General features: G+C 40.5%; 1 protein-coding gene across 1 annotated transcript in view; it reads left to right on the top strand.

The window, feature by feature from the left end:
- The first annotated feature begins 456 nt into the window (after positions 1–456).
- The window catches only part of DYNC1LI1 (dynein cytoplasmic 1 light intermediate chain 1), a 36,068-nt gene continuing 22,389 nt past the window's right edge, over positions 457–14,135 (top strand). Inside the window, exons 1-2 of the mRNA XM_058554467.1 lie at positions 457–678; positions 883–956. Of these exons, the coding sequence (XP_058410450.1) occupies positions 533–678; positions 883–956 (220 nt within the window). The 5' untranslated portion in view covers positions 457–532. The remainder of the gene's footprint in view (positions 679–882; positions 957–14,135) is intronic.

The raw sequence follows: 14,135 nt of genomic DNA, 5'->3' as shown, positions 1-14,135 counted from the left end.
GACCACAGTAACACTCCACACCCGGGCTGCACAACAGCCTCTCTTGCAGCAGGGCGGCCCATTTCCATCTCGGCGCGGATAAAGCGTCGGTGTAGGCGGGGGACTGGCGCTCAGCCTGAATGGTGGGTGGGACGGCAATGACAGTGCAGGAATTCGACTCTGGCTGCGGGGTTTGGGGACCTGACTGAAAAGTGGGAGGGAGCACTATTCACCTGACACACCCCAACCTGCCCTGCTGCAGCACAGGGCCGCGCGTTGGGCGAAGGGAAGCCCTTCAACCAGTTGAGCTCAGGCAAACTGGCGCTGCAGCAGAGCAGCCTGCGCACGCGCATCCCCTCCGCGCCCGCCAGCCAGAACGCACGCGCACTCCGTCCTCGCTCGCTCCGTCAGTCACTGCAGGGCCCGGGGCGTCACCCCCGCAGGCCCCGCCCCGCTCCCGTGCGCCGAACGCTGCATATCCGGGTTCCCGCCGCCCCGCCGCCGCTGCCTCGCTCATTCACTCTTGCCGGGAGTGGTTTGATTCCCGACCAAAATGGCGGCTGTGGGGAGAGTCGGTTCCTTCGGTTCCTCTCCACCGGGATTAGCCTCGACTTACACGGGCGGCCCCTTGGCCAACGAGCTAACGTCGGGCAGCGGCGGCGCCGCAGCAGGCGACGACGAGGACGGGCAGAACCTTTGGTAACGACCCCACCCCTCCCTGGGTCCCCGCGGGCACTCCCGGCCCTGCGGACGCCTCGGGATCCCGTGCCCGCCGGAGCTCGGCGCCGGGCCCAGGCCACTGCGCTCTCGGTAGCCCCCGCCCAGGCGCGTCGAGGCCGGGGCCGGCCCTCCCGCGCTGCGGCCCCGGCCCCCGGCCTCAGCGTGCGCCTTGCTCCCCGTTAGGTCCTGCATCCTCAGCGAGGTCTCCACCCGCTCGCGCTCCAAGCTCCCCGCGGGGAAGAACGTACTGCTGCTGGGTAAGTGTCCCCCGCCTCGCTCCGCCCCGCCCGGCCCCCACGCCGCCGGGGTGCGGATCTGCCCCGCCCGCCCGCTCGCTCGCTCGCTCGCTTTGTGCGGACCGCGGGTCCTGCCCCGCCCCGCTGCCCGGCTTGTCGCTGACAGCTGGGGAGGAAGGGGAACGGGGACCCCTGCCCCAGGACCTGCAGGGACCCGCCCCCCTCCCCTCGAGCCCTGTCTCCTCCCCTGCATGTGGGGGTGGCCCTGACAGCCTTGCCTGGGAAGGACGGAATGCAATAGCCCATCAGAGGGATTCTTGTGTCTTGGGGTTTACCTAGAAAATAAGGACAGTTTTTCTTGCATGACAAAAATTGGAATCAGGAGGCTCTTTGCAAGAGCTCCAGTGCAAATGGCATGCCATTAATATTTAATAGCTGACTCTTTGTATAATTGACAGAGAAGCTAGAAATGAGACCTGGTAGTCGTGATGAATATTCTTATTTGATTCAGCTTTTTCGGGTACAATGGGCTCATGTTGCAGCTGCTTTTTTAACTGTCACTTATAATCCTGAAATTTGTGAAGGGCAATAACACCTTTCTAGTTAGTCCCTTCGGCCAAATGGATGTAGTAAGGAGAAATAGTCTGTCGTCTCAATTTTCCTGATTGTTCTGTATCCCCTCTGCTCTCTGGAAGTTATGTATTTTGTTTCTTTGCTGATTCTGGGAGTGGGCCTAGAGGATAGTGAGGGAAAACAACTCACAGGTTCACTGTTTTGCAGGCTTAACTCCTGCGTCATTTACAGGAGAGATTTCTTCCATATTCTTTAAATGTGAGAGATTGAAGTTTGACTTAGAAGAGGATGGGTAAATTTTAAAACTTTGATATTGGTGTCTCAAGACTATTTTTGTTATGTACATCTAAAAACAGGAAAGGAAACAAAGAAGTCAAATGCTACTTGACAGAGTCCGCTTTTAATAGGAGTATTTAGATAGAAATAGGTTACTTGTTTTTTATGAACTGCTGCCAGTCTAGACTATATGATTCTTGAGGTTCTTTGAAGTTACATAGAACTAGTTGAAAAATTAGTTTTTACCTTTGTTTTTAATGTGATTCAAAGTACCTACTGCAGATTAACCTGGGTTCAGTTATGGCCCTGTCACATACTAGCCCTGTGATCTTAAGTGAGTTTCTTGATGTCTGTAAACCTCAACTTCTTCATCTTTAAAATGGATATTATAGAAATAATAATATCTACCTCTTAGGGTTATGGGGAGGACTGAATGAGATAATGTTTGTAAAGTGATAATAGCACAGTGACTTTCTGTGATGGATTTCTTTTAACTGGATTAGAAAATAGTTTTTTTATGAGAACTCTTTAAAAATTGAAATAGTGCCTACTATAAGTGATATTTATAGGGCAGAGATAAGCAAAAAAATTTCAGATGTTTTAAATTTACTAATTTAAACAAATTACTATTAATTACTAAACTAAAATAAACTTAAGACAGTGTGACCTCGTGAAAGTGGATTATATTTTAATTAATCTAAGTTAAATAAGACTTGTTTTCAAATACTGCCATTGTAAAGATAAGATTCCAGAATTTTGTTTTCATTTTATAAGTTCCTCCTAGTTATTCCTGTGCATTAGATATTACTTAGATGGTTCTGTTTGCAGTGAAACAAAAGTGACAGTTTTGTTCATTTTTTGTTTCTAATTTGCACTGAGGTTGTTTTGTGCTTTTTTTTAACCCTTTTTTTTACCTTCCCGTGAGACTGGATCAGTGCGTGCAGCTGAGTATACTTGGAGACCTCAGGCTTTTCCACCCCTCCATACTTAGAATAGGTTGAATTTCTTTTTTTATGAGCTTAGTAGTTCATAAAGCTTCATCTAGTATCAAACCATATGAGCTTGAAGTTTAAAATTTTTCTTTGAGTACTGTTAGGATTTTCATCAAAGTTCTTTTCAGCTATAGAAGAATCTAATAACATTTTTATACTGATTACATAAATAGGATTAATTTTCAAAAATACCTCTAAAGATTTCTTAAAGATATTTTATCATCACACATTATGACAGCATTCAATCTATGCTAGTGGAGGGAAGAAACATAAATAGGGATTGTGGTTTTCTTTATTATGAGTTTGAAGGTGCTAGACAGGAAGATGCTTGGCCCTAATGTGTCTTTCATGAATTATGGTGATCTCTGGAGTCCCATATTTAAAAAACCAAGTCTGAGAATATAACAAGGTTTTACATTTCTGCAAACAACCTAGAATAGGAACAATGATCAAAGCTTGTGTACCCTGGACACAAATTGCAGTTTAACCTTAGCTTGCTACTTGGCCTCCTCTCCCGCTGTCTGTGGGAGAAAAGGGTAGGGCATGTGTATGAGCCGTTCTCAAAGCATTTTCATATAAATCTTCGTTTACCTCGCCTGCCCCTCTTCAAATCTGGGATGCAGATGTTAGCACCACTTTATAGATGAGGTAATAAATTTTTGAGACCTGTTAAGTGAGTTTTCTAAAGTCACACAGTTCTACGGGGCGCCATGTTTTGTAATTCTGGGTGGGTTTCCAACTTCATAGAAGTCTCGCAAGGGCGAGTGCCATATACTCTGCATAACTTTTTAAGAAGGATGTCTTTGAGTGAAAGTACTAGTAATTATTTTAAAGTAAAATCCAAATTGTTGGATTCTAGGATGTCGCTTATTGAGGGACACCGCTCTGGTCATGGCATTTATGTTTAAGCAGTCATTTAATCTACCGAGGCCTGACCCTTAGGGAAACCCAGAAACACTGGGACATTAGTGTTTAACCATTCTCTTTCTTCAAAGATTTTGAGAATGAGCTTCAGTAAAGTTTGTTTTTAATATTAAAGGCAAAACTCCTTGTGTATGTATTTTAAATACGATTTAACTTATAAATTGTCTTTTTAAGAACTATTTTTTCCTCTTTACCCTTTGTATTTAATCAATTTTTACTACAGTGATTGTAGTATATTTTAATAACTGCTTTTAAGAGCACTTTCTCCATATCTTGGTTACTTTCCCATGTTTGGATAAGAAAACTCCCTAAGGAAAAGAACAATAATAATACCTAACATTATAAAGCACTTACATGTACCAGCCATGTAAGGATTGTTTGCATACTCTGATGATCCCCTTACAGATCAGGAAACAGATACAGAGTTGTTAAGTAAATTGCCTAGGGTTACAGAACCAGAAAGAGACAACGTCCGGATTCTAAATTGTACAGCCTGGCTCCAGAGCCAGTATTCTTCACCTACACACCTGACTGTCTCCCTAAAGGAAAAGAGAGCTTTCTTTGTACGAAAAGTAAGATGTTTAGCAGTTATTAAGGAATTTTATATGATTCTCCTGATGTATCTGTTTCATTGCCAAAAAAAAGTCATTGATTTAGATTAATTGAATTCATTGTCTACTAAGATATATCTGTACTCCTGGCCCCCAGCATAGTGTCTGGCTTATAGATGGGACATCAGTATAATTTTCTGAGTTGAGGTCAACATAAATTAATGAAAACTAGTTGTCTCTTTGGCAAATCATGTAAGCCTCATCTTTCTCTGTAAATTGAGATATTGGGATTTAGTCATCTCGGAAGCCTTGTCTGATTTGACATTCTGTAATTTTTTAATTCTAAAGGTTGTGAATTATTAAATATTTTTATGAAATGTTTTGAAGACATTGCATCGGGTTTAAATTAATAAAGTATTTCCTTGTAGATGTGGGCTGTTTGATTCCACCCGGGGAAGAAATCTAGAGTCTGTATTTTTCCCTGAAGGCCCTAGTCCAGGGTAGTGTGCAGCCAAAAAAGTCCCACAGAATGCTGAGCATCATCAGGAAGTATGTTTGAAATAGTCTCCTTTCTTATTCAGGAACAAACTAGTTTCTATTATGCTTGAATTATTGCAAGTAGGAAACCTCAAGATACACAGTGGAACTAGAGATCTGTTCAGAGAAGTAACTTGTCAAGGAAGTGGATGGTTTTCTGTGTGAGAGCTGACTCTAAAAATAATGAGATTGTTCAGTCTGAAACTATTAATCTTGTGAGAAGCTGGGATTAAAGATCAGCCAGGTGTCATGACTTGTGGGAAACAAAGATTTTTATCAGTTGAAGTATGTTAATGCTGTTTTCTGGCGTGATTGGTTATGGGAATGTAACGCAAGGAATAGAATGTTACCACATATATAATGTTGGATTGGTGATTTTCAAAGGATTGACATAAAATTATTTATTGCATGTTATGTGTTACTGTGACTAAAAATATACCAAATATAAAATGTTTTGAGAGTCCAATGGCATATTGGTATTTTATAATCATCAAGGTCAGCAATTTATTATATAAAGGGCCAGATAGCTCTGTGAGCTCTGTGGTCTCTGTTGTAACTGCTCAACTCTGCACTTGCAGCCCCAAAACAGCCACAGCCAGTACATGAATGAATAGGTGTGACCGACAGTGTTTAATAAAAGTTTATTTACAAAAACAGACAGCAGACAAGATTTGGCCAGTGGGCTGAAGTTTGTGGATCCTCTCCTTTAGGTTATTATGGACATCAGTTTTATCAGTAAGCATAGATGCCAGTTAATAGAAGTTTCTGGTTAATGGAATGTGATGTTTGACACATAATAGGTGCTCAGTAAATAAATGTTGGATGAATGATGACCAGCTTAAAAGTATGGTCAAAGTATCATTGTTATTCCAGGTCAAAATATAGTCTGAACATAGGTTTAAAGTGTTAAGAGGAGTTTATATATTTACCCCAATGTTTTTCTGTCAAAAACAGAAAAAAGAGCTGGAAGAACCACAGATGTAGGCCAGTAGAGTAGTGATTTAGCTGGTGTGAAGTCCATGTGAGAGAGAATGTCAGCAAAAGCACTTTGAAAATGCACAACAAAGAGGAGCCTTGAATTAGGAAAAAGAAAGGACCCAAGTCCAGCACGAGACTCTGTTACTAATAAGCGAGTGACCGTGGACTAACGTTTTGGGCTTTACTTTCCTTTTTTTAATTTTATTTATTTATTTATTTTTTCCCCAAAGCCCCAGTAGATAGTTGTATGTCATAGTTGCACATCCTTCTAGTTGCTGTATGTGGGACGTGGCCTCAGCGTGGCCGGAGAAGCGGTACATTGGTGCGCGCCCGGGATCCGAACCCGGGCCACCAGCAGCGGAGCGCGCTCACTTAACCGCTAAGCCACGGGGCCGGCCCATGGGCTTTACTTTCCTTAGTTGTAAAGTCAGGGCAGTGGCTGTTAGAAAGACTTCACAGATTACCTCCTCTATATTCATTCATTCATCACCATTTATTAGAAGCGTGTTATGCATAAAATGCTTTGCTGAGTCATCTGGGGAAAACAGGGCTGACTAAGACTCTGTCCCTGCCCTCCAGGAGCTTATAGACTCCGGTGGGAAAAGACTCCAAGTAGTAAAAATCAAATATGAAGTAATTGCTAAATAGGTCACATAAGATTTTGTGGAAAAGGTGGTATCTGAGTAAAATTTTGCTAATTAGGGTGGGGAGGAGAACTCTGCAGGCTGTGGACTAAGGGAACTCATTGCAGTAGCTAAAATCTGGTGAAAAGGGCTGAGGCCCTTCCCAGGTCTGTGAATCAGCTCTTACTACCCTTTGAAGCTGTGGGGTTGTGGGCATATTACAACCTTCTGACCTGTAAAGAGATTCTTTCATACTTCGTGGGATTAAAAGAACTAAAAGAAATTATGTCTCAGACACCTTCATCTCAAAATTGGACATCACTATTTTAAGTTATAAAAGTAATACATGTTTTCTTGTCAGAGAGAGAGAAAATTTACGAATATAAAAAAATGAAAAGAACGTGATCCTACCACCTAGAGATAATGAGTGTTCATTTCTTCTATGTGTTTTTTTTTTGAAAAAAATAGTCTATAAGGTATGAGCCTATTTTGTAATCTGATTTTTTTTTTCATGTATCAGAGGAGTTTTTTCATGGCACTAGATAAGGATTTCTCCCTTTTAGTGACTGAATAGTATATATGGCTATACCATGATTATAATTGATTGGGAGACAGATTATTATTGTTATACCTCATTTTCTACTTGCCTAGTATTATCTTTGGGATAAATTCCTATAAGTTGAATTGCTGGGTCAAAAGTGTATATTTTTTAAATCCTTCTATATATTGCCAGTCTTCTAGGAAAGTTGTGTATCACTTACATTCCCACCATCAGTATGAGAGTACTTGTTTGTCTAGCACCGTTGCCAACACTAAGGGTTATTCATTATAGTCTTTGCCTATCTGGTAGGTAGGTGAAAAATTGGCATCTTAATTTAAAGACAGTTTGATTGTAGAATATATACCATATTTGTTGATTAAGATCTATTGCTTTATTGTAACTTTGACCTTCTGGAACATAGGAACTGTTAATAACCATTGGGATTAGCATTTATTGGCCTTGGTAAATGTTTATTGAATTAAACTCAATGGTTTTTAGTTCACGTCTAGTCAGTCTGTGAGAGTGAGGGGAATGATAAAGGATAAGTTCTATTTTTTAATGTATTGTGGATTGCTGAATGATGATATCCAGAGGTAGGGCTTTGGCCAGCCAGTGGGATGGGAACGATCATGTGTTATGCCTATTACTTGGGTGTTCTGCTAGGTGCTTTATTATGTAGCATGTTCACTGTTTTACAGAAGAGGGTTTTGAGCCCCATGTTACACAGCTGAGCTAGAATTCAAAATTGGATTTGTCTAACTTTCCACTATGCAGGCACTCCCTGACATATTGGAGAGATGTGGTCTTAAACAGGCATGCATACATGTTTACTTAAAACCACCTAGGGCAGACGCTGCCGCTAGTTAACAGCCTCTCCCTGCTCTTGGTGGCTGAGGCAAGGGAGGAGATACTCTCTGTGAAGTGGGGAGCAGTCCAAAAGCCCCCACCCCGCTTGAATCATCCAGATAACTTGTAGAAAGACATGCTGAAGATCTGTGCCCAAAAGTAGTCCAGTGAAGACCCCTCATAGCTCTTCTCACCAGAGCTTCAGATAAAATAGGATGATTTATTTTACATCATGCGAGGCCGAATCAAAAATGTCAGCTTTACAATATTGGTATCTCACTTGGATAAAGAAGGAATATGGCAGACTAGAATTCTCTGTCCTGATTGCCATGGTGCTGTGAACCTAATGTATCCAACAGAGGTGAGGAAGTTTGAAACAAAGCTCTGCGTAGAAAGCAGATATGAAGCACACAAACCTGTGCAAAGCAAGAGGACTACAGTGCGTCAGCCTTCCACAACAATAGGAGAGGAAACTTGGAGAAAAGGGAGGCAGAGTAATGCTTAATTTTACCTATTGTCATCCCTGTTTATCTTGAGCTGGATGGAGAAGACTAGAAGCCGCTCCAGGAACAATGCCAATGTCTATAGTGTTTAGGAGCATTGCTGGATTCAAATCCTGACCCTTCTTTAGCAAATTGCTTAATCTTTCATATTGTACTGTTTACTGTCTTGGGATTATAGTGAGGATTATGTGAGATAATGTTTGTAAAATACTTCAGACACTTCAATTGGAAGTGTTCAAGATAGCTATTGTTAATGTATTATGTGTACTTAACTGTTTTGCTCTGACTGCTCATTTTCACAATTCGTGTTTTTATATTATCTTTTTAAAATACTGTTGATGTCTTATCAAGGAATTTTATTTCTAGTGTATCACTGAAGAAGTATTGAATGATAATAGTCATAGAACTTTAAATCCATCGCCATAGAGATTGTCTGGTTTTACCCCTCTATGTAGAAGACAGGGAGCAAATGGAAATACTTGACTTGTCCAGGCTCACACTACTAATGGTGACCATGTTGCAGTTAGAAATCACATCTTCTAAATCTTAGCATTTTTAGTCTTTTAATTAAATTGTCATTATAGAGTTTATGGACGTTACATCCTGTTGAATTAGAGATCTGTTGGAGAGATAAAACAGTATGGTGAGCACACCTTTATCCCTATACAGTCATGCGTGGCTTAACGATGGGGATGTGTTCTGAGAAATGCTTCTGATGCATTGTATGAGCATCATAGAGTGGTACTGACACTAAACCTAGATGGTGTAGTCTACTACACACCTAGGCTTTGTGGTGCTAATCTTATGGGACCACCATCGTATATGCGGTCTATCATTGACAGAAACGTCATTGTGTGGCGCATGACTGTACTGTTTTGGTAACTGTGTGGAGTTTAAGGAGATTTTCTTTTGCAGTCAGTTTGGTTTTCAAATTTGAGCTGAGAAGACGTGAGAATTCATGGCTGTTATTGCTTTATGGTAAAACCAAATTTCTGTTAAGTGTTTGGATCTTATACTTGGCTCACAGAGAGTGACTTATTTGGACAGAGTTCAGACAGATAATGTGGGATACAGCTTATTTGCGGTGGATAATTTCACTGTAATCTGACCAACAAATCTTTTCTCCTTTGGTTCATCCACTAGGACAGGGTTTGGCTGTTTTTATATGGCCAGCAAGCTAAGAATGGGTTTTTGTTTGTTTTCATTTTTAAAGAGTTGAGGAAAAAAAACAAAGATGAATGTGTGGTAGAGACCTTATGTGGCCTGAAAAACCTAAAGTATTTACTAACTAGTCCTTTACAGAAAAAGTTTCCCAGCACCTGCATGAGGGCATGAAAGTAGCTTTATTATAATAGAATTTGATCTAATGAAATGTTTTGGTTTGTTTTAAAAACACCTTTGAAATATGCCCTCTTTAAGAAAATCTAATATAAAAATGCAAATTTAGATAAAATATTTAGAGAATAATTTTAATATCATCACCCTAAAGTGTTCTTTACTTTATAGAAGGACTTTCATCTTAGTCTGTTTAAACAGGAACTCTCTACTTGTATAAGTGTATGTTCACAGATCATTAACTATTTGACTGGCACACTTAAAGCTAGGATGTCTGTTTCACTGCCAGTTGAAGGCCAAGAAACTGAAGATAAAGCTTTCTTACAGTTTATACACCATAGGTAGATAATTCTTTCAGCATTGTTTGAAGCTCTGCAGGCCACATTGCCATACTTGCCACTTTAAAGGTATATTAATTGCATAGAATGAAGTATGTATGTAGTTATTTTTATTTTGTTTTATTTTATACCTCAAAGTATTAGGCTCTGTGTTTTGTTTTCCAAAAATAACTTCAAATTTAGTGAATTTTCTTTCTTGAATATTTTGGCCATTAAAGATGATTTTTAAATGTCTGTCAATGCCAAACATAGGCAACCTGAATTTTAACATCTCTTAATCCTTCTAATTGCATAATAGAATAAAGAGAGAGGGTTCATGATGGACTTTTTTTTTTTTTTTAAAGATTTTATTTATTTATTTTTTTCCCCCAAAGCCCCAGTAGATAGTTGTATGTCATAGCTGCACATCCTTCTAGTTGCTGTATGTGGGACGTGGCCTCAGCATGGCCAGAGAAGCGGTGCATCGGTGCACGCCCAGGATCCGAACCCGGGCCGCCAGCAGCGGAGCGCGGGCACTTAACCGCTAAGCCACAGGACCGGCCCCATGATGGACTTTTTAAAATGTCTTCTAACATAGTTCAGCTTGGCTGTGGCAAGGCAGCGAAGGACCAACAATTGTGTCTAATGACTAGAAAGTTTTCTTAAGTTTAGTGAAGGAGGTATGTATTATGAGCTTACCTTATCAATTGATCTGTTATTGATGAGAGGTATCTGCTTGGGTTTTATAGATAAGAGTAATGAATTATTTTAATAGATTGTGGTAAAGGCCCAGGACAAGCAGTTTCAGATGAGATATAGTTATGGAAATAGAGACTGTGGTTGGGATTAAGAGATAGGAACATTGGTAAAGGATCTTCTGTGTATAGGACAGGTGCTATAGAATGAATGTGTACCCCCAAAATTCATATAAATCCTAACCCGCAATGTAATGGCATTAGGAGGTGGGGTCTTTGGTAGGGGGTTAGGTCATGAGGGTGGAGCCCTCATGAATGGGATCAGTGCCCTTATAAGAGAGACCTCAGAGAGCTCTCTCACGCCTTCTGCCACGTGAGGACACAGTGAGAAGATACCTGTCTGTGAGCCAGAAGCGAGCCCTCACTAGACACTGAATCTGCTGGCACCTTGATCTTGGACTTCCCAGCCTCCAGAACTGTGAAAAATAAATGTCTATTGTTTATAAGCTACCCAGTCTATGGAATTTTTGTTATTGCAACCTGAAGAGACAACGACAATGTGGTTTCTGTTTTTGTTGAGCCAGCAGGGACAGTGCCTGTTAAGAATAGAATAATTTCTTATCTGTAAGCACCTTAAAAGCAAGACTTTATATCCTTTTACTGTTAAGAAAACCTGCCCAAAGAATATTTGCTGAATGAAGAGGATAAACTTGACACACTTATAGTCTGCTGGAGGAAACACATGAATAAGCTGACACACTACAATGAAGTGTCATAACTGTTGGCAATACAAAGAGGGCGCTTAACCAGACTTGTGAAGTTGAATAAAGCTTCCTAGAAGAAACTAAATTGAGACTGGAAGGATAAGTAGGGTTATCCCAGACGTGGTGAGGGGAAGGGAAGAATATTCCAGAAAGAAGTGACAGCATTTGTGAAGATTTAGGGTTAGGAGAGAGTGAGGCCGCTCTGCTGCACTGGAAGAACTTGTGAATGGTTGGAGCCTAGCATGTGGGTGTGGGACATGGTGAGAGACAGGCAGGAAAGGTAAAAGGGCCTTTGTAAGGAATATTGGCCTTTCTGTTTGGCCTTTACCACAAGAACAGCAGGAAGACCCTGAAGGGTTTTTTCTGACATCTTATGAAAATTCCAAACATACAGAAAAGTTGAAGGCCTTTTGCAGTTAGTACTCATATACCTAAACCTAGACTCTGCCATTAATATTTAACTATATTTGCTTTATCAGTTAAGTGTCCTACTTCCTTCTTTTTTGATGCATTTGAAAGTAAATTGCAGTTATCAGTACACTTCCCTCTAAATACTTCAGCGTGCATATTGGTAACTAGAATCCCCTGAAGGGTCTCAAGGGGCAGAGTGGCATTGATGAGATTGTTTCAGGAAGATCACTCAGCTGCAGGATGGGAAATGGATCAGAGTATGGTATGAACTTAATGAATGTTCACTTTTCAGTAGTACGTTTATATAGTGAAAAGAGAACTGGGAGGAGGCCGTGGGTTAAATGCTTAAAGACATAACGAGAGAAAACAGTCTAACATAATGTGATTGGAAGATATGTATAGCCCTAGAACAAGGCTACATCTTTGCAAATACCTCAGATAAGATTCTTGGAAACAGGTAACAGATGAGATTTTGTTTACAGAATATGTCTTCATTGGCCTCTGTAGACCTTTTATGAAATAGGTCTATTTTCAGATGTCTGCATTTGCGATCAAGACAAATCATATCAGAGTTCATTTAGGCGTGGAGAAAGTGAAAATGGTCATTATAATTGAGGCTTCGGACTTGGGCTTAAAATATGTGTAAAATGTGCATGTTTAATTTTCAACCAACTGTTAACTTCCAAATATTATTAAAGTTGAAGAGAGAAAAAGAGTAGTTGATAGAGATTTTGTTCCCAGGAAAGTTTTTTTTCAAGAAGCAAAGTACTTCTTCGAACATCTTGAGAATCTTCTCTGTGGCAGGCACTGTTAAGTATTAGAATATTCTTGGGAGTAAGATATTCTTCTGGTTTTTTTCCTCATTCCGTTTTCTCTTGGGAGCAAAGAGGAGTTGTGCTCTTGAGAAGTTTGATTTGGATTCTCTCTGCAGGCTTGGATTATTGCCATACTCCCACAATCTTTGTGACTGGCCTGCCCTCAGTTTCCTCATGTGTATGTAGAGAGGATTTCATTGGAGTTCCTTATAGCCTGTGCTAAGTTAATGAAATGTTCTTTCTTCTCAATGTGACCACTTCTAATTTGTTACCAGAAGTGCGAAAGTTTGAAATCACCGGGTAGGAAAAAAATCTCAAACTACATGTTTGCCATATTACATTTATTTGACATTATGCTCATTTTCAAATTTAATGTTGTAAAGATTATCTTAAAAGGGATCCACAAGGTGCTGAATGCTGAGGCACAGCTATCATCATTTAAAATTCCAGGGGAGAAGAAATTACTGGTATAGTAAAGCAAACTTCATTTTTAGTCCTTCAAGGTAGAATCAGGAAATTAGGAACATCACCACCTATCACTCAGAGGAAGCCCACTGAGAAGAATGTATAAAATCATTTTTCTTTTTCTCCTGAAAATAGCAGTGACCCCTGGAAGCAGACATACCTTTTTCTTTTGCAAGTCATAATACAAAAATTAAATAAACAGTATTGGGTTTTGGGGATTTTGTTGTTGTTGAGGAAGATTTGCCCTGAGCTAACATCTGTTGCCAGTCCTCCTCTTTTTGCTTGACGAAGATTTGCCCTGAGCTAACGTTTACCGTGCCAGTCTTCCTCTATTTTTATGTGTGGGTCGCTGCCACAGCATGACTGATGAGTGCTGTAGGTCCTTGCCTGGGATCCAAACCTGCAAACCCAGGCCACTGAAGCAGAGCACGCTGAACTTAACCACTATGCCACGGAGCCAGCCCCTAAACAGTATTGTTTTAATGGCCCCTAAAGACAGCAGCAGTGTAGTATATTGGCAAGAGTGTGCTTTGGAGTTAAGTTCATATGAATTCAGATCCTGGCCCTATCATTTCCAACCTGTGAGACTTTGGATAAGGTACTTAACTTTAACAATTCTGAGCCCCACTGTCCTCATCTGCCAAATGAGAGATAGTCATCATCCCCCCACCCCCGCCCCCAAGGTGTTTGCTGCTACTGCTGCTCTTATAGAGATGGAAGTGGAAGCCACTGATGGTTATGTTTGACTAGGTTGTGGGCAAAGGGAGGTGAATTACACTCCTTTAATTTTTATTGTATGGAAACACGTTGACAGACTTTAAATTTTATCCTTTTTCTGTTCTAACCTCTTAGATTTTTGCATTTCGAATCCATTAATACACAATAAAGTTTTAAAATACTCAAAGTGGATAAGGGGTCAAAATTTGTATCCTTCATTCAGGGATTTATGAAATTCGTATTAATATTTTGGCACATTTTTTGTTGTTTGAGACAAGATCTATCTATCAGTGGCTGCTCTGTAGGAGATTTAGGAATATACATTTCACTATGAAAG

Source organism: Diceros bicornis, chromosome 2 (assembly GCF_020826845.1).
Source record: "Diceros bicornis minor isolate mBicDic1 chromosome 2, mDicBic1.mat.cur, whole genome shotgun sequence".
Lineage (NCBI taxonomy): Eukaryota > Metazoa > Chordata > Mammalia > Perissodactyla > Rhinocerotidae > Diceros > Diceros bicornis.
This window is presented reverse-complemented; position numbering and strand designations above follow the sequence as displayed.